Below are 25,335 nucleotides of genomic sequence, written 5' to 3'. Positions count from 1 at the left end.
TGCTTCTTCGCTTTACGCCATTTTGGCTTAAGAACGGTTTCATAGGAATGCTCTACCTTCAGAAAGCGGGGGAAACCTGTATGCTGTACTTTCTAGAAATGCAAACCCCCTCCCCAACCTCATAACATAGATATCACCTATATACTGATTTTTTTCCAATATGTTCCCATTGCACACCAAGTTCATACTTGGGATTCTAAAAGTTTAAATAATACACTCCAGGAGAAAGGTCACAACTGCTTCTTCAGATCATAACGTATCCCAACATATCGATGCAGCTACAAAGAAGGCATGACACTGGCTAGATTTCATTTGGAGTTTGAGAAGATTTGGTATGTCACCAAACCACTTGAAAATACTGTGGAGAGCATTCTAACTGGCTGCATCTTTGTCTGGTATTGTGGGGGGGGGGGCTACTGCACAGGATTGAAGTAAGCTGCAGAGTTGTAAACTTTGTCAGCTCCATCATAAGCACTAGCTTCTGAAGTATCCAGGACATCTTCAAGGAACCCTGCCCTCAAAAAGGAGGCGTCCCATCATTAAGGACCCCCATCACCCAGGGTATGCCTTGTTCTCATTGCTACCATCAGAAAGGAGGTACAGAAACACGAAGGCACACACTCAATGATTCAGGAACAGCTTGTTCCCATCTGCTATCTGATTTTTGAATGGACATTGAACCCATGAACACTACCTCACTACTTTTTTATTTCTATTTTTGCACTACTTAATTAAACTATTATATATATATATAATTTTTTAAATGTAATTCACAGCTTGCTTTCTCTGTTATGTATTACATTATATTGCTGCCGTAAAGTCAACAAATTTCAAGACATACTCCGGTGATATTAAACCTGATTTTGATCACCATAGATCTTTAGCAAGTTGGGCAAATGTCAAGGCATCAGGCTAGATCATGAAAAATTCTCAGCTGTAATGGTTCCAAAAGCTAAATAGCTTCTGGGATTCATTGCCTGAGCTCGCAGATTAAGAACAAGCTATCATAGTTTTGCAGACATCTGTGAAGCTGAGCCAAGAAAATATCTTCAAATGAAAAGAGGCAACAATGAACAGACTTTTAACTTTTGATGGTTCTTGCTGCTTTTCTGATAAATTAACATCAAAGCCCTAATATCAAGCACAGAGTGTGAGAGAGAAATTACTACTTCTTTTAGCAGTTTAGGCTTTCGTAGTACAACATGGATAACAATAATTCAAAAAATAATTTAAAGCAAATTTTATTATTTTTAAACTTACTCAATAAACCGTCTGCATCCCTAAAGGAGGTAGATTTCCAAACTGGCCCACTTTTAGCCAAAAGTGATATATCTTTAAGGCGTCCATGCTGACCAATTCTGTTGCCAAATCCTCCAGTGGTAACAACTGTATATGGGCCAAGTAGTACAGAGCAATGGGCAAATCTCCTCAGATGAGGACTCTGTGTTTCTGTCTCACACAGAGAGACCGAAAGTTGCAATGAGTCAAGAATATCTAACTTGGTGCAGAAATCTGAAGAGGAAACAAAAGTGTACATAGACTGAAAAAGAAAACAATATTTAACCAATGTTCAAAAGGATGGCAATACCATTACACATCATAGTTTCAAACAGGCAACCACCAAGTTGAATCTTCCAGCAATTTTAAATTTAATTCCATGCCCACAAGAATGCAATTATTGTGAATATTACAACATAGGTTTGCTCAGACATGAACACAGAAAACTAAGATCTTTTGCTGAATTCTGCATCAGATGTGGATTTTTTTTCATGAAACCTGATACAGAAAATGCCATGCTATTATTGAAGGCATTTCACTTCTCAGGTTCAACTCCTGCCAATATCAACATCTGATCCATTAATACTCACTATCTTCTTCAGTCTTTACATTCTTTTACACATTAGACAACTGCTTACCTACAGTCTGCTGTTAATAATGCACTTAATGTCACATTTTTAATGATTTTTTGGCACTTTAATTTTTAAAATGTTTTAATAACTTAACCTTTCTTTATTGAATCACTAAACTTTAATAGTTTTTGCATTCGTCAAATGTTTCTCAATATCAGGGACATTCAGAAGCATTCAAAGCCCTTAACATACTTAACAGCAGGCAAGACCGGGAGCATGGCATCTGGTGATCATATTACCATACATCAGTTAAAGAAAGACGTGTTTTAACTGCCGCTGGTGCTTTGGCAGATTTTCTATGATTGACAGCTCCATGTAGTAAAGATGGCTAGGCACCAAAGAACACATGCAAATTATTACCCTTTCTAGTTTGTTACCATGTGAAATTTTGCCGACCTTACCTGGATGGGGAGTAAATGGCAGATACTTTATCAAATCTCCTTTTGAGGCACACAGAATCATATAGTGAGAACACTTCAAATGCCATTCCTTGGTCAAAAGGAGATGATGAGAATGAAAAGAAATATCTGTCAAGTTAAGCAACCTTTAAAATATCTATTTAAAAAAACTATTTAACATTCTATGAAATAAACCTGTAACAATAGTGTCATAGATGTTTATAGAAGGGGGCCATTACATCCATCACATCCATGCTGGTACATATGGATTGAATTATTTATCTGATTTATGTGGATAAATATTAATGATTGACTAGTTAAGCCTCTTCAAAGTGAATTTTAGTAGGTATTTATTAACAGCATATATTTACTTTTATTTCTAATTTCTCCTGAAATGTGATAAATCATCTGAGTCTAATAGACACTCTAATACCATTTAAGGTGAGAGGAGGCACGTTCAGAGGAAATGTGCTGGACAATGTTTTTCTCAGTGATGTGTGCCTGAATGTGCTGCTTCGGGTGGCGGTGGAGGCAAATATGATAGAGGGATTCAAGAGGTTCTTATATGTACATGAATTTGCAAGAAGTGAAAGGATAAGGGCATTGCATAGGCAGAAGGGATTATTTAGACATTTGATCACTCATTTATTTAGTTCGATACAACATTGTGGGGTGAAGGGCTTGCTCCTATGCTGCACAGTTCAATGTTTTATGTTCATTCAAGGTGACATAAGGATTCAAGTACAAAAATTATTAAAATGTCATAGAAAGGTAAAGGAAAAAGAAAGCTAAAAAATGGGTCAGAGTGCACATAGATTTACTACAGCTATATTACATCCTGGCTAGACCCATGCTGGACTACTGGAAGCGATTATAGGCAACACATTTTAGGAAAAATATTATGGTCTTGGAAAGAATGCAGCACAGATTTATCAAAATGATGATAAGTCTCCAAAGGTTAAAGTATCAAGGACACGTTAAATAAATTAGACTATTTTCCTTGAATTTAGAAGTTTAAGGGTTGATCTGACTGATGCTTTAAAGATAATAGAGGAAACAGAAAGGTAAATGAGTGAAACTATTTTTACTATCTGAGGAGTCTGGGACATGTGGACATAATCTACAAAATTAGAGCCAGGCCTTTCAAGAATGAAGTGAGACATTAAGGGATGCAAGAAAAAGGCAAATATCTGAGTTTAGTCACAGATCAGTGATGATCACACTGAATAATGGAGTAAGTTCCAGACCCCAAACATCCCACTGCCGATCCGATGTTGTGGGTGAAATACCTTTTTAAAAAAAATCATTAAGTAGTTCTTCAATCTACATCTTTCATAATTTTATTTTCAAAATATTTTTCACATAAGTTTTGAGTTAGAATGGTCTATTTGAAAATTAAAGCATAGTTCTAGTCTTTTCAAACAGTTGATATATCTAAAGTTAGATTCACCTCATACTCATCAAAAGGTTCCAACAGTTCAATCCTTTGCTTCTCTTGCTCTGGAATATATCTGACATAAAATTCGTTCATGTCAATACAAAAGCATTCCTCCCAGCCCTGAAACAGACACGTAAGGAAATGAAGACAAATAAATTTATCACTTTGACCACAGACTGCTTCTGTATATTAATCCAGACATAAATTCTAAAGACACAAACTATTGTATGTAATACAAAAAAAGCACCACTCCCTAATACTCTGCTTTCTGTCCCTTTGACAACATTATATTTGCACAGCCATGGGGTTAATTTTCCTAGCGTCTACCAGGCGATACTTGAGGTATCAAATGCTACATGAAACCACATCTACAAATCAACTGCACTACTATTACCCACCCTCTCTGCGGCTTTGTCAAAGAATTCAATGAAGCTAGCTGAACTTAACGATTAATTCTATCCACGATTTTTTTTTTCTTTAGAGGTTTCCCAACCACCCAAGTTGACTGATGGGTAGCTGCTGTGTTTATTAACAAGAAATTCTACAGATGCTGGAAATCCTGAGTATCACACACAAAATGCTGGAGGAACTCAGCGGCCAGGCAGCGTCCAAGGAGAGTAATAAACAGTCAACATTTCCGATAAAGACCCTTCCTCAGCTCTGTTCATTCCCACCTGTTATTTTAAATTACACACACAAATGTTATAGGTATAGTAATCAATGTGTTGTATTGATCGAGCAGTGCATAAGTCAGAATCCCATTGTAGCAATTAACTGAATTCAATAAAACAATAACTTGGAAGCCAGCAGCGAGAAATAATTGTGAATGCACTGAGTTACTGAGAAAGCACAAATAGTCTACTGTACCATGGACAAATCCACACTGTCATAGATATGCCTCCTACTGGTTTGAGAACCTGTAGATGAATAAAACTCCTGCACCTGCACCAAATTAAAGAATTTCAATGATTCATACTGTGATAAATTTGCTCTTAGAGCACTTGTTGAGTGCCATTGAGTCGTCGCCCACTCATGGCGATCCTATGGATAGTGCGGTTGTCAATAGAGTTTTCGTGGCAAGATACGGAAGTAGACTGCCAGGCCTTTCCTCTGCACAGATACAGCTACTGCCCAGTTTGGCACCTGGCTGGATTCTAACTCAGGACCATCTGCCTCTAAGCGCAGAACTGATGCCACTACACCACTGGCCGGCCCTTTCGACCACTTATACCATCATAAAGGAACTTGTCAGCCCTACATCATTTGGGGTATATTTGTCTCCAGTTCAACAGTGCATGGCTGACTCTTAGAGTCTTGGAACACCAAATATCAATTTGTTTGTGTTGCCAATGTCCTAACAACAAATGTAGAGAAAATTCTCCCAAGAGTTCAGGAATTCAAAACTACCTGAGACTCAAGTTTTCTGTGCTCTTACATTTGGAGCAATATCAAATGAAATTTGCAGTTACCTCCAACCTACTTTTACAAAGCAATATGTAAAGCAAAGTGTTAGCTAAAGTGATCACAGCACTTTCCCTTTGTGCAGGAAACAGTAAGTTCAAGCTCCACGCAGAACCCTGAGCACAAAATATTGGCTGAGAGCATACTGACAGAGCCACCAGCTTTCACATGAGACATTAAACCATGGTCTTCACTGGTCCTTCAAGTGGACACAGAAGAACCCAAAGCACTAATCTGGAGGACAGTAGACAACCTATCCAGCTGTCTTGGCCAATATTTACTTCTCAACTAACACCACTACGTCAGGCCGTCTGGCTACTAATGCAATACTATTTGTGTGACTATGCTATGTGAAACTGCCTGCTGTCAACAGTCGAAGTTCACTAATATCTGGAGGAAATTGTTGCTGCTACATGAAACAGGCTGCTCAACATAAAACAATGGACAAATCCACACTGTCACAGATATGCCTTCTTCTACTAGTTAGACAACCTGTAGATGAATAAAACACCTGCACCTGAACCAAATGAAAGAAATTCAATGATTCATACTGTGACATATTTAGTTTTAGAACACCTACACTATCATAATTTTTATAAATGGAAAATGTGCAATTCCCCACTAACCTCCTTCAAAAAACGATTCTGCTGAGCCTCCTTTCCAGGGAACTGAACAAGTGCATGCAGAGTGGAGTTCAACTGCACAAAGTGCTGCTGCATCACTTGACCAAAGGGATCATTTGGACGTATCTGTTCATAGACAACAAACACTGCTGACGAAAATCGCTCCGCTGCCCAACGGATTACAGCTGAAGAGCTAGATAATAGTTTAACTTTGTCAGTGAGCAATCAGAAAACCAAAACTCTTTATTTAATACACGAGTCCTCTGAAAATGGCCCAACTTGGAACAAAAAAAGAATTTATTAGAAAAGATGACCATTCTATTCACAACTGCCTGCTGTTTCTCTGAGTTTGGATTTGGAATTTCTAAGAACAAATTGCTGGAATTGTCAGGGTTAACTACAAATGCTAAGTTGTTCTGAGAGATGTTCAGGCACACCAGGATGATAAACACTGTAACTTTCTTTCTCTCAGAAAATGAAATATGGACTTTTGTCTGTGACAATTCATACCAGTTAACATCCGTGATTCTTCTATTGCTCATTTTACACACTAAAAATTTGTAGGACTTTTAAAACCATAATACAGTGGATTCCAGTTAATTGGTCACTTCAGGACCAGTAATTTTGGCCCAATTAAGCTGCTATCCCAATTAGCCAAAGTTTCATGGAAATAGTTAAAAAGGTATACAAAAGACAAATTGGGTAACAAATTATGTTTTTAAATGAAATATGGAACAAATTAGAAGACTACTGATACTACTGCAGTAATATAAAACTATGTATTAGTTCCCAATACTTGTCACTGAGGAATTCAGCTGTGTTGTGTTCTTTTGACTGTACGAACAAAATCAACACACTTAAGTGTAGGTAATGCACTGCCTTCATACAATGCTGCCAGTGATTGCATCCTCCAAATTTTTATTTTCATTGTACATTCAAGATGATGTCGACACCTTCAAATTCATCAAGTTTCTAACTTGTTGAAGTAGTGAAATCGCTTCATCTTCACACCGGGCCATTTCTGGCACCTCCAAGCCTGAATGCTTGAAACCGCAGTGGGCTAAACAGTTCCAAATTGTCTTACTGCTTAATTCTTGCCAACTATCAGTGACAAAAATCACTGATTTTAAACACAAATGCAGACAACTGATGCTATTTAAAAACTGCTTGCTTGAAGTATGGTGTTGTGTCAATGGCCGTGCAAGTCACATGGTTGATGCTACATAGAAACTCTTCATCAACAGTTTCCTGCCCCATTTAAGCACATAGTGTCCCAAATAAACAAAGGGAATCCTGGCTACTTCCTTGTTTAGTTTTTGTTCTTTAAGGGTTGTCCCACATAAGTAGCTACCTTGATTTACGATTAGTCCAATTAACCAGAATCCTCTGTCATTGACAAGATTGCATTCTTATATCTATGAATTGGATAGCATTTTTATTTACCTTGGTCCTTCTTCCTGGAATCTACAACAGTCCTTTTAATTGAAAGTATAAGTAGCTGGCTGCAACTCCTGAAGTTTCGCAACTATTCCTCCGCTGTGTTTTGAGAATGAATTTTATCTATTCTTACTGCAATTTTTTTCTACCTGCTTCTAATTATCTGGAATACATTAACTTGAACAAATAATGAGCACCAAGCTCAGGTACCAATTGAATTTTAAGCTTGAAAATCTCCCACTGACCCAATTACAAAGTTTAAACACTTTGACTATATTTTTCCACTTTCTCTCAATTTAATACCTGTCCAGTAGCATAGAAGCTGCCACAGTTTTCTAATGAGAAACTCCTTCGCTGCTTACTTGTTCTAAAAATAGCTGCATGGTCATTGACAAGTCCTTCAAATAAACTTACAAATCCATTGTAGTTACCTTTCATTTTTCATATATGTCAGCACAACTTCTGACAGCAATAAGGTTGGGCAAGCATGGTTTAGGCCAATTTCCATCAGTGTGCTATCTAACTTAGTTATTTCAGTAAGATCAATACCTAGCAGCTTGTAATCCATACCGTACAGATGACCTGCAACTTCAAAAAAGAAATCCAATTATAATGTGCATCAGACAGTTGGACATTCAAACAAAGGCATTAAGAAAGCATTTTTTGTAATATACTGTAATTTAATGTGTATTGTTCTATTTTTATGATTCAGTTTTTTGCATCACTGAACAAATCAGTATCCATTATCTATAAAAGACAAAATGAATGTTCATTGTGCAGACATATTTTGTTAATTTTATATTTAAACATTTTCTGCAACTCTTGCCAATAAACATAACATGAAAAAAGCCCAGCAAGCAATTCTTCCTTTAAAAAACACAAAGCTCAGTGATTGTATTATGCTGACAATAAACCTGTTCAGCAAGAGGGCCTTATTTAACTTGCCTATTGTATCACTGTCAAAAGCTGCGCCAAAGTCAGCAAGCATCTTCAATGAAACATGTACTTGGAAATCAATCATACCCGTTTGGGCAAGTCCCATTTCATCAGTGCAGCCTATGAGCTCCACAAGTTCCTGCTTGTTTTTAATCAGAATGGCTTTGCGTTGAACGACATCTGGAAAATCCACCTCATACATAATTACATTTTTCAGCTCACCACTTGCCTTCAGCCGGAAGTACAAGGAATCAAAACCAGCTCCAAGTGAGAGGATCTGCAGAACACATAACAAGCTCTAATATACTACCCTTAGTCACTGTCAGAACACAAATGTTCATACGACAATGATTCTGATCTAAGTATACAAAGTCTCACAGTTTAGCTACATTTATGCTTTTAGAAAGAATAATCTGCACCAAATGCTTGTACCTGAAAATATGTATGGACAACACATTACAGAACATTTTGAATACTGTATCTTGAAACTCATACTCTGCAAGTTACTAGTCGCACCTTAATCAATTTTTAAGATCTGGACATCATTGCTTGGGGTAGCATTTAAGGCCCATTCTTTTTGTAATAAACAATCTACTGGAAGAACTCAGTGAGTTGAGTAGCATCAGTAAAAGAAAAAGAACTGTCAACAATTTAGGCCAAAGGCCTACTTCAAGACTGAGAGTGGACAAAGGAAAGGGCAGATGGCCAGTATAAAGAGGAGAGGAGAGGAAAGGGGAAGTGATAAGACAGCAGCCCCAGGAGATTGATGGACTCAGCTGGGGTGTAAGATATTGAGCAGTTTCTATCAAGCAGTGATGGGAGGAGAGGTGGAGTTAGGAGAGTGGTAGATGGATGAAGAATTGAAGCAGTCACTGCTCCGTGACCTCAGACACTTTCCTTTGTAATCACGGGAAATTTACACTTGTTCTTTTACCTCCTCCCTTACCATCATACCTCTCTGCTCCCCTGCTTGGTGCTACCCACCTGTCACTTTGCACCCTTCCTCAGTCCAGCAATCACCCATTCCTTCTCTCCTCTCCTATTTGGTGCTACTTACCTGTCATCTTGCACCCTTCCTCAGTCCACCCTCGGCACTTAACTCACCATTCCCTCTCTCCTACTTATAATGGCTATCTCCCCTCTCTACACTCAGTCTTCATGCTGGTTTCTGATCCAAAGCATCAACAATTCCTTATCTCTCACAGATATTGCACAATCCACTGACTCCCTCCAGCAGATTGCTTATTGCTCTGGATTCCAGCATCAGCAGTCCCACACGTCTCCTAATTTCTATTGAACTGTGTGGTTAGTAAGACCACTTTGGAGGTCTTTAAGTGACATTCATGTTTGTGAGCCTAATGTCACATACAGGACAGACAGGACAGATTTTTCCCTTGAAGGACATTAGTCAACCAGATGGACTTTTGCAACAGTTTTTTTTACATTTTTTTAAAGTACAGATTGTTAACTAAAGTTTATATTCCCATAGCAACCACAATGGGAATTGAACTTGGTTGTATGGATTACAAGCTTGATAATTTAGCATCTGAATTGCTACCATATTTTTAATTCTATGAGATGAGTACTATTTACCGTAACAAAATGCTGATTTATGTTTGTGGTTCCTTTACATCCAACAATGGATGGTCTACCTGAGTGAACTACTAAACAGAAAACTAGTTGTTTCCTCACAGAAACAGAGAGGGACGAAAGAAACTAATTCACTGAGAAGAGCCACATAATGATATTAGGAAATGTACATTGCACATGATTCATCTTCTTTTTCTCTCATCAATTCAATACATTAGTATTGCTAAACTAAATAATGTTAATATTGCTTTAATAATGGATAAAATACAATAAAAATAGAATAAAACAGTGTACTCACTTGTCTACAAGGGTAATTTTCGGTATGTTTTAAGAAGTAACGCACACTATAATCCACTGCCTTTGCCCTCACATAGTATCCACTTTAAAGGGAAAGAAAGAATTTCCATTTATTGTGATGCAAAGAAAAATAATCAACGTATTCTAATAAGACATCTCCCCGAAGCTGTTATTGTTAAATCTTTTAGATTTAGCTGATTTGGACTCTGCCAGCAGAAAGGACTCCTTCTTGTGGCATCCTTTGTGATTTTCAGGAGCCAGGGTGGTTTTCTCTCTACCACTTGTCAGTTTGAAAATTTCTTGCAAAACGTCAAACTTCCATTCAAGCCTGAATTCATTAAGCCTGAAACAGAACCAGCAACCCTAATTGCTTAAAGCATTTCTCAGCTTGGTTCACAACTCTCAAAATGTTGCATGATTTCTTGGTTATTAACAGCCTTAGCAGTGTTCTAAAAAACACATAAAAATTACTACCCATCTGAAGCCTTTTTTTTTTTTGCTGCTGTATATTTGATCTAGATTCTGTAACTGGCTTTCATGCACTGCCACAATGTCAAAGACTGTTCTTTGTGGTCCAACAAGGTGGCTAGCAGGATACAAGCTCAGCTAGATTTATCTGTAGAAGTGCACGGAGAAGACTGACATCTATCAGTGAGAATTTCATCTGAATAAGCACCAGGTTAAAAGTAGCTCAAGGTTTCCATAATGACCAACAGTTGTGACAAGACCCATTGTTACATTTCTACAAATTTAATTTATTTTCTTCTAATTATCCATGAATATCTTAGCACATTTCTAATCATATCAAAAGACAATATTGGGCAGAATTTTTTGACTGTCATGAGAGAGAAACAAAATCCACTAAGACTAGCTTTGTATATTGTGGTGTATTCTAAAGTATTTCATTCATAAGAATATACATAACAGATGCCTTAAGTTCTTATATTGTCACAAATGCTATACGCATCCTCATTGTATCGCAACATCATCTAACTTTTATCGACTTCTAAACTGATTGATACTACCTTCCTTCTAAAACTGCCTGTCCTCAGCATTACTAAAAATATATGGCCAGAAATCAAACAAGGAAAGCTTAACAATGGATCCTAATTTTATATTATTAATTTTATTTATATTGTTAGATTTTATTAATGTCCATAGTTCTTTAAATTGGTTTCTACAAAGAACAGATTTACTCTGACTTTAAAAGGACATAGACTACACCCAAATAATCACATTGTCAAGTTTGCCAATGACACAACAGTGGTGGGGCTCATCCCCATAACAATGAGAGTAGTGGAGAGGAGGTGGAGGAGCTTGAGGCTTGGTGCCAGGTAAATAACCTCTTCCTGAATGTCAACAAAACAAAGGAGATGGTTACTGACTTCATGAAAACTTGCACCACTCACTCCTCCCTTTATATTGGTGATACAGCTGTGGTAACTACAAGCAATTTCAAACTTCTGGGAGCCACATCTCACACAACCTCCTGTGGTTCCAGAACACATTCTACACAGTCAGGAAACCTTTCTGAGGTGGCTGAAGAGAGCTGGACTATGCACATCCATACTTATGTCATTCTACAAATGAGCCATAGAGAGCATTCTAACAAGCTGCACTACGACGGACAGGAAGGCTCTATAACGGGCTGTCAAACCTGCCCAACGCATCACCGGCACCAACCTACCCACCAGCAAAGACATGTATACACAAATGGTGCAGGGAAAGGGCCAGCAACATCACGAAGGATCCCATCTACGTTGCTCATGGACTGCTTATCACACTCCCATCAGGACGGAGGCTACGTAGCATCCACACTAGGACCACCAGACTCAAAAACAGTTACTTTCCACAAGCAGTAAAGTTGATCAACATCTCCACTCACTAACCCAACTCTCCAAGTTCCCAATCTCCACCACTTCATTATTTTCTATCAGTCTCTTTGTGTATAGACACTCCTGTGCCTACCATCACTTTATAGACACACAATCAATCTGTGTATATAAGCCATCTTCTGTATTTATATTTTTTTATTATTATTGTTATTGTGTTCTTTACCTTCTGTGTTTTTTGTGGTACTTTTGATCTGGAGTAACAATTATTTTGTTCTTCTTTGCACTTGTGTACAGGAAATGGCATTAAACAATCTTGAACTTTTTCATTCACTAGACATGCTAAAAAGCATTTGCTAAGCTATACCATCATAGACTGTGCTGAATTAACTAATATCATCTGAATTTGTACATTAAATTCTACTCTGGCTTCAGCACTTTTGGCAAGGATGTGCTGAATCATCTTGAGTTTCCACTCCACTTCTCTCTGCTGGGATTATCTGCAGTCAGTACGGAACATTGTGAAAAGCCTGCTAATGCTCTCACTGTATGGCTAGACTTAGAGCAGTCTTTTTCTCTCCTCTACTATCACACATTTGAACCAATCAGCTCAATCACACCCCCTTCCCAGTGGTACGGTTGCATTCTCATTCTCTTAACTCTGCCTCTCTTGGCTATTTTGTTATTACTTCAGCATCTTCTGTACTACTTCAGACCTACACTAGAGTCTTCAGATTTATTATTAATCACAGGCACATCAAAACATACAGCGAAATCTGTCATTTGCATTAACAATCAACTCAACGAGAATGTGGTGGGGGCAGCCCACAAATATTGCCACACACTTTGGCGGTAACGAAGCATGCCCACAATGTTCAGCAGAACAATCTTTCCACCACTCTGTAGTTTTGCACTTCATATTTATTGTTGTATTTACTATCTGTATACCATTTACTCTGTGAGCTTCATGCAAGCTAGGGATTTCATTGCATCCTGGTGCATCTCATAATAAACTAACCTGATCTAACTCACACCTCTGCAATGGCTGCTGCTGTCGGGTAAGATCCACAAAAGAACGCGCCCAGTCAATTCTTTCAGAGGGTTGAGGAAATCATTAAAAAGCACCATCTTGTTAGCAAAACAACTCTCAAATATAATTATACCAAAGTCACCACCCTCAATATGCAAGGTTCAGGGTGCCAAAATAATTTTGCAATATAACTAAAAACATTTAATACAGTACCGTACCGATTTATGAGTGGAGCTCTTCTATTGGTCTTATGAACAAATTCTTTCAGGAATCCATCAGTGAAGTAGCCCAAATTGACCATTGAATACTTGCTGACAATACTGCTGTCATTTGTACCCTGGACCTGCAGGAAGATCAACAGTGATACTGAAAATGGGCAACTTCACAATGCTGAAAGCAAACAGACATACACATAAAGGAACATCTGCCCACGTAACTGAAAGTCAATTTTGAATATGCGTGCGTGCGTGTGTGTCTGTCTGTCTTTTGCAATGTATTTTTATTAGGTTTGAATAGTATGGCTTGTTGAAATTTTACAGGCAGCTGCAAAACCAAGGCTTGCAGCAGAATGTAACTGATGTATGGATCTTGAGATGCAGTCAAAAGAACCCAAAAAAACCCCACTTAGATTGCATTGAAATTAGGCCGCAGGTTCAGAGTGCAGAGTAGAGAACAACAAAGTAAAATCTTTTTGATACAGTGCAGTTTGCCTAAAAAACACATTGTAATAACAGCTCACTATTTGCATATTGCTCTAATTTCTTTTTGGCAGCCTCTATTTTGCATTAAAGTTTAATGTTAAAAATATCCAATCTAAGAGCCTGCATTAACTGCAAGTAAGATTGCTGCATTTCTGTCAACCCTTTTATCATCAGCATATTTCTGCAGTAGATTTTCAAAGATAGTTTTTTAAAAAAAATTATTCTTCAGGATCTGGGCAAGGCCAGTATTTATTGACCAGCATTCTCTCGTGGTGGTTTAATAAGCAATTTCAGAGACGCTTTAAGAGTCAATCATGCTGGTGGATATGAAGTCAAATACAAACCAGGTAAGGAAAGGACAGCAGAATACACCCCACCCTTTCAAACCCTAATGGACATTAGTGGGTTTTTACAATAATCTGATTGTGTTGTGGGCATTGTTGATTATTAACTGAAATACCACAGTGATGGTGATGGGATTTGACTGAGGTCTCTGGATTGTTAGACCAGCTTGTGATTATTAGGCTGAGAATTCAATCACTTTATGAACACTGAATACCTAGTTTTCTTACACGAAGCATTTCCATACAGCACCTGCTTGTCTTCCCAATACAAATGGCATCTTTAGAGTAATTATGATTTTACTTTTAGAATTGTCTCAAAGTTCCCGTAATCCAGATTCAATCCTGATCACTGGTGTCATCTCTGTGGAGCTTGTACATTCTCCTCGGTGCTTCTGTCTCCTCTCTCTACATTCCATACGTGTATTGGCAGAAGCGGGGTGGGTGGGGGGTTGCAGTGGTCGAGAATTCCTAGGTTAATGGTGCTTTATAGTCATTTACCCACATGGGCATGTGGGCAGAATTATCATAAAACATGATTAACCTGGGACACTGTGGTGGTGCTGAACTAGCAGGCTGTCCAGGCAACTGAATGGTATTCCAACACACTTTTAATACTCTCTTCTTTTAGATGTTACAGAGCCATATGATAAAATCCCCAGTAAGTTTGAAGAGCCTGTGACAACCAGGGCCCTGGTGAATTAAAAGGGACTGTGAGCATCAGTAGCCTGTAAACTAGATGATGAACTGCCAAGATTTCCTAAAATCAGAGAGTGAATTATCATATTTTATTGTAATGAGATTATTGTTGGATTAGTATAAATGAGTACTTGATAGTTGGCAGAGCTTTGATGGACTAAAGGCCTGTCACTGTGCTATTTGGCTTTTGACTCTCTATGTCTGATTGATTTCCGTAAATTTTATTGCAAGATTATAACAAGGACAAGGAACAGAAGGCGGGGTATTAGTAAACAATCATTTCTTAGTCTGGAGGGAATGTGCAGTGGTGTTTCCCACAGGTTCCTATTAGAGCCACTGCTGTTCTCAACATGATTTGAAGTTGTGCAAATGGGACACAATTTCATTTTGTTATATTTCCAATTCTTATATTACCTACAAGACATTCAGAAAAACTGTACATTTTTAGGGAGATGTCAACATTAGAGATGGGCAGAAAGATGGTAAGTAAAATTTAGCACAGAAAAGTGTGATGCCATCCAACGTAAACTAAAACAAAAGAGAAAAGCGAAACAATAAGCAAGTTAGACAGCATACTGTAGGCAGAAAATCCTAGTTAAAGCTTTGAGTCAGAGGATCTTGGCTAATTCTGATGGAGGATTACTTACTTAGCTGAAATATTAATATTTTCTCTCCTTTGTGTGCTTGCCACACCTGTTTTTTAAAATTGATAAATGAACTAAACTGGACATTCTAAAGGAACTGAGAAACAGGCAAGCATCTAAAGCTTTGAAGTTAACGGCTGGCACGATTGATCAAAAGTATAATTTTAGCTTTATTAAAGGAGGAAAAGTGTTCAAAAAAAAGACAATTGATTTCAATCTTTGTAAAATATTGTTAGGCCTCAGCAGGAACAACATGTTCAAACTGAGGGAATTACAAATTATGAAGTGATAAAGATACAGTGCAGTAACAATGGTCCATAAGAAGGTTGAGGGACTTCAGCTATGTAGAGTGATCATAGAAAATGGAGTTGTCACCTTCACAGCAGGCAAGAAGAGAAATGTTTAGAGTTACTTAAAATCAAGAACGTTTTAACAGAGGATATAATTGAAACTATCTCTTGGATTGTAAAAGTAAGTAGCCAGTCAGAGATTAAAAGTGATTAGCAGTACAACCAGAGACATGAGGAACTTTTTCAGTCATGTGTATCAGCCTTGAAATCAAAATCTGAAAGAGTAGTGGAAGCACAGCTAAGCAGCAGCAACATTGATAAGGGAGTTGAAGAAATAGCTGAAGGGTAAACAGAAATAAATATAAGGGTGAATAAAAGGCAATGGAGTGGGATTTATTGGACAGCACTTCCAAATAACCAACTTTGTACAATAAACTGAACTGCCTCTCTGTACTGCATAATTTTATGAATTAATCAACTGTAAAAATGTGGGAGTACAGAATATGTAATACACATCCCATTGTACGCATAGCAGCATATGATCAACAAGGATGACATATGAAATAAATACAAAGATCCATTACATTTTAATAAATAACAAATAAATAAGCCAAATATGTTATCAAAATGAACGACTGTCAGCACCAATGAGTGATTACTATGCTACATATAGAGAAACTGTCACAATCCATAAAGACCTGCTGGGCCTCACACAATCCTTTCTTTAATCTATAATTTGTAAGCAACTTCACCAATCTTGCTATATTATTATTGCAAGTACAAGTTACTGCAAGAACTCCATCAGATTACTAGGTGGTGCATGTGTTCCAGCATAATTTATTGCAGCATGTAGTATTTCACACTGAGTCATATAGCACTGAATAAAACAGAATTTCCATGATAACCAAACATAAGAACACAACCATTAGGAGCAAGAATTGACCATTGAGCCCCTCGTGCCTACTTAGATTTTGAATGATCATTTACCTCAGGTTTACTTGTATATGCCAATCCTAACAAAAATGATTATCTTAAATGGATTGAAAAAAAACTAGCTTTAAGCAACATAATGCAACACACCGGCCTATTAATAGTTGAAAAAATAAGGTGCTTCTGGAAGCCAACAGATATGCTGAATCATTCCAACAATTTTTGATATTAAACATTCAATAGATATCCCAAACTGCTCACCATTTCCAAATTATATATAGCTGTAATGCAAAACAATTTTTTTATTTCTGACAATTTCTGTCAATCTTCCAAATCAATATGATAGTATTCCTTCATAAAGTAACACAGTTGATGAAGGTAATGCATCTGATGATGTACGTAGTCATCCAAAGGACTTTCAGTAAGGTACTACGTAACAGGTTTATCAGTAAAGCTGAAGTTCAAAACTCAGAAAGGATATTAATAGCTTGGAAATGAAGTTGGTTGTGTTACGGACAATAGAGGGTCATGGTGAATGGTAGTTATATGAGCTGGAGTAAAGAATATTGTGGCCCTCTGCAGGAATCCATATCAGAACAGTTGCTTTTTTTAAATGTTTATTAATAACCATAAATGACCTCCTTGAATGTTATAATCATTCTATGACTCCATTTGACTACTCATTGTGCTGATAATGACAGTATGTGCGATCTGTCTTTATTGCAGACTTGTGCTAATTCAAAGATTTTATCTGGAATTATGACATGTCATACATCCATTCACAGGGACTCATTTGCAAAGTATCATTGTACAGTGCAAAATTAACCTCTTTAATCATACATTACCCCATTTTTGAAACTGTGATAGATAAATCGCAGAAAATTCTGGAAAGGCAGCACTTGAAAAGAGGAAGGGACTTAATGTTTTAGGAAGAAGGTCCTTTGTGAGAATACTTCAGATTTACAGCATCTGCAGTTTTTTTCACTGCTAGTTTTACAATCCTTAGAACTTTTACTGTTTTGATCCATCACCTTTCAACCTCTTTAAAATAATCTTCAGTGCACATTTTCCCCTATCTCATTAATCTGCCTGCTTATTCTGTTAACAGCTACATTTACAGACGCATAAAGGTAATTTTCTTATAAAATGATTTTTGCAATGCATTATATTCAAATCAAATGAAAGGTGGCATTCTGCGTATTCCTGAATTAAATTAAGTAGGATAGCACAGTGGTGCAGCTAAATAGAACTTCAGGCTCATAGATCCAATAACCCAGGTTTAATCCTGCCCTCTGGAGTACATTATATCAAATTGTTTCCAATGAATCCATGGACATTCAATCACAGATCATATTCTGTAAAGTATTTTCCTTCTTTACTTGTTCTGCAGATATGATGGATCTTGGGAGCAAGATTTTGATTAACTACTGAATACGGTTCAGTAACAGGTTAAAGTGCTGAGGTTCAACCAACTCAGAATGCAATGAGGCAGTGAAAAAGATGGGAACATTATTCATATGACAATGATATATTATATCTGTCTAGCTGTGTTAACGTGTGGCTTCTCTACCCAGATCCCCAATCTAAATAGATGATCCTTCATCCCACTTTCAGACTGGCTCAGAGTCATAGAAAACTCAGCACAGAAACAGGATCTTCTGAGCATTTGTCTGTGCCAAACCATTTAACTGCCTAGTCCTACCAATCTATACCCGGACCACAGCTCTCTATACCCCCTCCAATTCATGTACCTATCCAAACTTCTCTTAAACGTTGAAATCAAACCCGCATCCACCGCTTGCACTGACAGCCTATTTCACACTCTCACCACCCTTTGTTCTCCTTATACATTTCACTTTTTACCCTTAACCCATAACCTCTAGTTGCAGTCTCATCCAACCTGAGCAATAAAAGCCCAGTTGCATTTACTCTATCTACACCCTTCATAATTTTGTGTACCCTCTTATCAAATCTCCCCTCAATCTTCTATGTTCTAAGGAATAAATTTCTAATCTATTCAATCTTTCCTTATAACTCAGGTCCTCCAGTCCAGGCAACAGGCTTGTGAATGTACTCTGTACTATTTCAATCTTATTTACATCTTTCCTGTAGGTAGGTAAGCAAAACTGTACACAATCTTCCAAATTAGACCTCACCAATGTCTTACACAATTTGAACATAACATCCCAACTCCTGTTCTCAATGCTTTGATTTTTGAAGGCCAATGTGCCAAAAGCTTTCTTCACAACCCTATCTACCTGTGACACCACCTTCAATGAATTATGGTCCTTTTGTTTTACCGCACTCCTCACTGCCCTACCCTAGTGGGTCCTCAAGTGCAACACCTCACACTTGTCTACATTAAATTCCATCTGCCATTTTTCAACTGGTCCAGATTCCGCTACAAGTTTTGACAATCTTCTTTGCTGTCCACTAGACCCCAATCTTGGTGTCATCAGCAAATTTGCAGATCCAGTTAATCACATTATCATCCAGATTGCTGATATAGATGACAAAGAACAAGGGACACAGCGCCGATCCTTGCAGCACTCCACTAGTCACAGGCCTCCAGTCAGAGGCAATCATCTACTACCACTCTCTGGCTTCTCCCACAAAGCTAATATCTCATCCAATTTACTCCTGCATCTTGAATGCTAAGCGATTGAACTTTCATGACCAACTTCCCATGCGGGACCTTGTCAAATGCCTTGCTAAGTCCATGTACACAATATCCACTGCCTTGACTTCACTAACTTTCCTGGTAACTTCTTCAAACAACTCTTTAAGGTTGGTTAGACATGAACTACCACGCACAAAGCTATGCTGAATGTTCGTAATCAGTCTATGTCTATCCAAATACTCAGAGATCCAGTCTGTTAGAACACTTTCCAGTAATTTTCCCACTACTGATGTCAGGTTCACTGGTCTACAACTTCCTGGTTTATCTTTGGAGTCTCTCTTAAACAGCAGTACAACGTTAGCTATTCTCCGATCCTCTGGTACCCCAACTATCATTAAGGATGATTTAACTATCTTTGCTAAGGCCCCTGCAATTTCTACACTTACCTCCCACAGGGTCCAAGGGAATACCTTGTCAGACCCTGGTGATATGTCCACCTTAATTTGCCTCAAGACATTAAACACCTCCTCCTCTGTAATGTTTATAGGGTACATGACCTTGCTGTTTTCCGTCACTTCTATAGACTCTGTGTCCGCCTCTTGAGTAACCATCAGCATCATTATGTGCTGTGCCATATGACGTAGGATATCATGGTATCCGTGACTATGATTGCTCTTGGCAATTTTTTTCACAGCAGTGGTTTACCATTGCCTTCTGGGCACTGCCTTTACGAGACAGATGACCCCAGCTATTATCAATACTCTTCAAGGATTGTCTGCTTGGCATCAGTCGTCGCATAACCAGAACTTGTGATATCCACTGCCTGGTCCCATGGCTTCATGTGACCCTGATTAGGGGGTGAAGCAGGTGCCACACCTTGCCCAAGCGTAACCTGCAGGATAGTGGAGGGAAGGAGCACCTTACACTTCCTTTGGTTGAGATGTATCTCTACCATGGCAACCCAAGTAAATACAGATGTAAAAAATCCATTTCCCCCATCTCTTCTGGCTGCACAAATAGATTACCATTCTGATCTTCCAAAGGACCAATTTTGTCTCCTGCAATCTTTCTGCTCTTAACCTATCTGTAGAAGCCCTTAGGATTCTGCTTCACCTTATCTGCTACAGCAACTTCATGCCTTCTTTTAGCCCTCCTGATTTCTTTCTCTAGTGTTCTCTTGCATTTCTCATACTCAAGTACTTCATTTGATCTTACATGCCTACATTTGCTATGCACCCCCTTTTTTTTTCCTTAACCAGGGTCTCAATGTCTCTCGAAAACCAAGGTTCCCACACTTGTTATCTTTATCTTTTATTCTGACAGGCACATATAAGCTTTGTACTCTCAAAAATACACTTTTAAAGGCCTCTCACTTACCAAGTACACCTTTGCCAAAAAACAGCCTGTTGCAATCCACACTTGCCAAATGCTTTCTGATGCCATCAAAATTGGCTTTTGTCCAATTTAGAACCTCAACCTGAGGATCATACCTATCCTTTTCTATGAAACTAATGGCATAATGATCCTAGATGCAAAGTGTTCCCCTACACAAACTTCTGTCACTTGCCCTATCTCGTTCTCTAATAGATCAAATATTGCACACTCTCTTTGGGACTTCTATGTACTTTCCAGAACACATCTGACAAACTCTATCCCATCCAGTCCTTTTACAGTATAGGAGTCCTAGTCAATATATGGAAAGTTAAAATCATCTACTATCACAACCTTACATTTCTTGCAACAGTCTTGAGACCTCACTACAATTTTTTCCTCTAAATCCCAAGGACTGTTGGATGGTCTATAATACAGACTCATTAACGTGGTCATACCTATCTTATTCATCAGTTCCAACTTCTAAGCCTCACTAGACGAGTTCTCCAGCGTGTCCTGACTAAGCAGTGCTGTGACATTTTCTCTGATTAGTAACGTCACCCCTGCCACCTTAATCCCTCCTACTCTATCACATCTAAAACAACGGAACCCCGTAGTATTGAGCTGCCAGTCTTGTCCCTCTGCAACCAGGTCTCACTAATGGCTACAATATCACAATTCCATGTGTTGATCCATGCCCTGAGCTCATCTGCCTTTCCTACAATACTTCTTGCATTGAAATATATGCAGCTCAGGACACTAATCACACCATGCTCAATCTTTTTCCTGACTCTGTCTAAAGTCTAAACGACATCTCTACAACAACTCCACTATTTGTTCTGGCACTCTGGCCCCCATCCCCCTGCAACTCTGGTTTAAACCACCCCCCATGTAAACTAACAAGCCTTCCTCTGGTATATTAGATCCCCTCCAGTTTAGATGCAAACCTTCTCTTCTGCACAGGTCCCACCTTCCCTGGAACAGTGCCAAATGATCCAGAAATCTTACTCTCTCCCTTTTACACCAACTTGTTAGCCACCTGATAAACTGTATGATCTTCCCTATTTCTGGCCTCACTAGCACTTGCATGGGTAGCGATCCTGAGACCTCAACCCTGGAGGTCCTATCCTTTAACTTAGCACCTGACTCCCTGAACTCACTTTGCAGAACCTCATCCCTCTTCCTACCCATGTCATTGGTACCTACATAGACCATGACTTCTAGCTGGTCACCCTCCCACCTAAGAACGCTGATCTTGAGGTGTCGCTCACCCTGACACGCAGGAGGCAACATACCATCCAGGAATCTCATCCTTGTCCACAGAAGCTCCTTTGTGTTCTCCTAACTAACCAAGATACTCAGTATCAAGAGACCTTGTTCCTTGGCATTTCACTGACCTAGTATTTAGCAGTCCCTTTGCACTGACTCATCTTGGCACTGCCTGAATCATCAGCTATCCACAGACAGAAAGACCGAAAGATTCAGTTATGCCCCCTGACTAACTCCAAATGATTGGCTATTGTCTTGGGGTGTCACAGCATCATAGCGATTAATGTACCACCATTACACCATCAGTGTCTGGGGTTTAATTCCACCACTGCAAGGAGTTTGTACATTTTCCCTGTTACAGTGTGGGTTTTCTCCGGGTGATCCATTTTCCTTCCACGTTCCACAGTTGTACATGTTAATTGGTCACATGCATATAAATGGGCAGTGCTAGATCCAAATCGTGGCGGTTTTATGCAATTTAAGTTGCCTCATTACAACATTCTGGATTTTATCTTTCTGATATCACAAGCACGATTCATGGAACCACAGAAGTAGGGCTTTCAGCCCACCACATCCACTCAAGTACCAATGTATACTAGTCCCATTTACCAGCACTTCAGTCTACGTGCTGGTGAACTAAATGTTTATCTAAATACTTAAATACTGTGAAATATCCGCCTTCACCAGCCAATCAGGCAGAGCATTCCAGATTTCAACCACTACCCCTGTGAAACAGTTCTTCCTCAGGTCGTTGTTAAACCTCTCACTCTTCACTGTAAATCCACTTTTAGACAGCTGACATGGGAAAAGTTTATGGCTATCTGCACCTGGTTTCCTTTTAACCACCTCACAAAGCCGAAAGGAGTGCTGATAGAGGTGTATTAAATCAAGATGGGCAGAGGCAGACTAGACTGAGAAATTCAGAGATGTCCATAACTGGGAGCATATGATTGCAGTAAGGGGCAACAGAATTAGAGGTGATACAAAAGAAAGCAAGGTTGTTGGGGTTGAGAATACACACTCTGATGAAAAGTTGAGATTCTCACAATATTCAAGTATTTATACAAGCACTTGAATCACCAAAACAAATCTGACTACAGAAAAAGTGCAGGTAAATGAGGATTAGTGTAGTTGTGTGCCCATTTCTTGCTGTATGCTAATCTGATTCCATCAGTCTGAAGAAACCCCTATTTTCTTCAACAGAACAAGACGAACAAGTGTTCTTTTAGTTCTGCCAAGAATTACATACTGCAATCACAAATTCTATCCACCTTAATAGAACAGCACCGCACAGGCAGAGACACTTTGTCTGAAAATATCTATGGTGACCATGCCAATTTCAACAATTCCATCTGCCTACATGTAATAACCACTGTGCCATTCACCGGCTGTGAATGTTTCTAAATGTCTTTTAAATGTGGCTATCATATCTGCTTCTAGCACTTTCCTGGCAGCACATTGCCTTCAACTTTCTCCTTAGAGAGGAGGATAAGTACACTCTTTCTTTATCATGGTGAGAGAACCAAGAACTAGAATACAGAGATTTAAGGTGAGAAGAGAATTCAAGGGGCAACTTAAAAATAACACCAAACAGGTGTGATCTATGTGGAATGAGCTACCAGAGGAAGAGGTTGAGGGAAGTACAATAACAACATTTCAACGTCAAATTGAAAGTAAGTTTCTTATCAAACCACGTATGTGTCATCATATACAACCTTGAGACTCATTTTCTTGCAGGCACTTACAGGAAAATAAAGAAATACAATAGAAATGACGAAAAACTACAAAGACAGTGCAAAAGACAAATTATGCAAATAAAAATAAAACTGAGTCCATAGTTGTGGAGTCCTTGAAAGGGAGCCTGTAGAATCAGTTCAGCATTGAGCTAAGTGAAGTTATCCACACTGGTTCGGTAGCCTGATGGTTGTGGGGTGCATTTATATTTAAACGACAGCTGGACAGGTACATGAATTGAAAAGGTTTAGTTTATGGGCCAAACACTGGCAGATGGGACAAGCTTGGACAGGACACCGAGTTCAGCATGAACCAGTTGGACTGAAGAGCCTGTCCTCTGCTGTATGATTATATAACTATCACTTCAAATATACTTGACATTTCCACCCCAGGAAAGAGAACCTAACAACCCATTCTATCTACACTTCTCATAATTTTTATATGCTTTTATCAATTCACCACTCAGCCTCATACACTCCAGAGAAAACAATCCCAAGTTTGCCCAACTTTACTTTATAGCTAATACTCTCAAATCTGGCCCAGATCTTGGTGAACCTCTTCTGCACTTTCTTCAGCAGATTATGTGTAACCTTAACAGATTTTCTAATCCAAAACTGAATTATTACATAGATCTTTTATGTCATTAACCAAATACAGTATTTCCCCATCTTATCAATCAAAACACATCCCTAATTACTTCATATCTACACTTGACCTGCCAGTCAGATTCCAGATCTCCCTGCTAAAATCCACAGCCTTCATCATCACTGCAACTCAAATCACGAGTTTCTCAGCAGAGAAAGGAGCACATAAACTAAGTGAACGATGTAGGGCAGTACTGAGAGCGCTGCAGCGCTCAGATGCATCTTTCAGATGAGATGCTAAACAGCGATGCCCACTTGCAAAAGAAATGAGAATGTCCCATGGCCTCTCAAACCTGCTCCATTGTTCATCAAGATCATGGCCGATCATCTACCACTGCATCAATGTTGCTTCAATATTCCCATATTCCTAGAATAGCATAGTCTAGAAATTGATTCCGGGGATGGTGTGACTGCCATATGCAGAGACGTTAACGTTAAGTAGATTTACATTCACTGGAGCTCAGAAGACCGAGAAGGCCTGCACTGCGGTCTATACACTCTACTCCATCATCAGCGGAAAGAATCTTCAGCCAGTCTCTGTGCATTGCCTTGCCCTCACCCTCTGACTCCCTAAAGCCTGAACTCATCCCATCGACTGAGCAGCACCTCCACTTATGTTCCCTCTACGGAGCACCCAACAGCCTGGAGCTGGCCCACTTAAACACATGGACTGAAGTGAAATCTGCCCAAAGGACTTGCAATCCCGCCCTTTATCACAGAGCGACCATCACTCACAGCTGCATCCTTCCCGGCCTGCTTCTTATTCCTGCATCTCCTATTTATGGCGCTGACTGAGTGGCCTTCCTCACTCCCATCCTGCAAGCTCATTGCTGCAACAGGCGACGGACTCGACGCATGCCCACAGCCAGGGAGGCCGGCCAAGATTTGCACATGCGCACCGTCTACGAGAAATACGCCTGCGCATTAAAAAGGAAACCGGCTCAATGCCTTTGATGTATTTGCTTTGGTTTGCTCAGCAGCGCAATCTGTTTCGGTAGCAGTACCATTACAGAAAGGTATTCGAGTTTATTTTACCTAGTCACTTGCAAGTCTTTCGAAATAGATAACAGTACCAATAACAGAACTACGATTCTTTTAACTAAAGATGTTTTTTAACGGAAAAGGATATCATAAGTGGGA

At 38.9% G+C, this 25,335-nt stretch overlaps 1 protein-coding gene across 2 annotated transcripts in view; it reads right to left on the bottom strand.

The window, feature by feature from the left end:
* Positions 1–25,025, bottom strand: part of lcmt2 (leucine carboxyl methyltransferase 2) — a 39,167-nt gene extending 14,142 nt beyond the window's left edge. The window contains exons 1-9 of one of the 2 annotated variants that reach the window (XM_072261568.1): positions 24,931–25,025; positions 13,171–13,295; positions 10,092–10,173; positions 8,291–8,480; positions 7,699–7,855; positions 5,834–6,023; positions 3,759–3,866; positions 2,312–2,399; positions 1,261–1,512 (exon numbers count right to left, since the gene is read on the bottom strand). In XM_072261568.1, coding sequence (XP_072117669.1) covers positions 1,261–1,512; positions 2,312–2,399; positions 3,759–3,866; positions 5,834–6,023; positions 7,699–7,855; positions 8,291–8,480; positions 10,092–10,173; positions 13,171–13,295; positions 24,931–25,023 — 1,285 coding nt within the window. In that variant the 5' untranslated portion in view covers positions 25,024–25,025. The remainder of the gene's footprint in view (positions 1–1,260; positions 1,513–2,311; positions 2,400–3,758; positions 3,867–5,833; positions 6,024–7,698; positions 7,856–8,290; positions 8,481–10,091; positions 10,174–13,170; positions 13,296–24,930) is intronic. The other variant, XM_072261569.1, reaches the window with a different exon arrangement.
* Positions 25,026–25,335: the final 310 nt, after the last annotated feature.

Source organism: Mobula birostris, chromosome 6 (genome assembly GCF_030028105.1).
Source record: "Mobula birostris isolate sMobBir1 chromosome 6, sMobBir1.hap1, whole genome shotgun sequence".
NCBI classification, from domain to species: domain Eukaryota; kingdom Metazoa; phylum Chordata; class Chondrichthyes; order Myliobatiformes; family Myliobatidae; genus Mobula; species Mobula birostris.
Note: the sequence above shows the minus strand (reverse complement) of the source record. Positions and strands in the feature narration are given on the sequence as shown.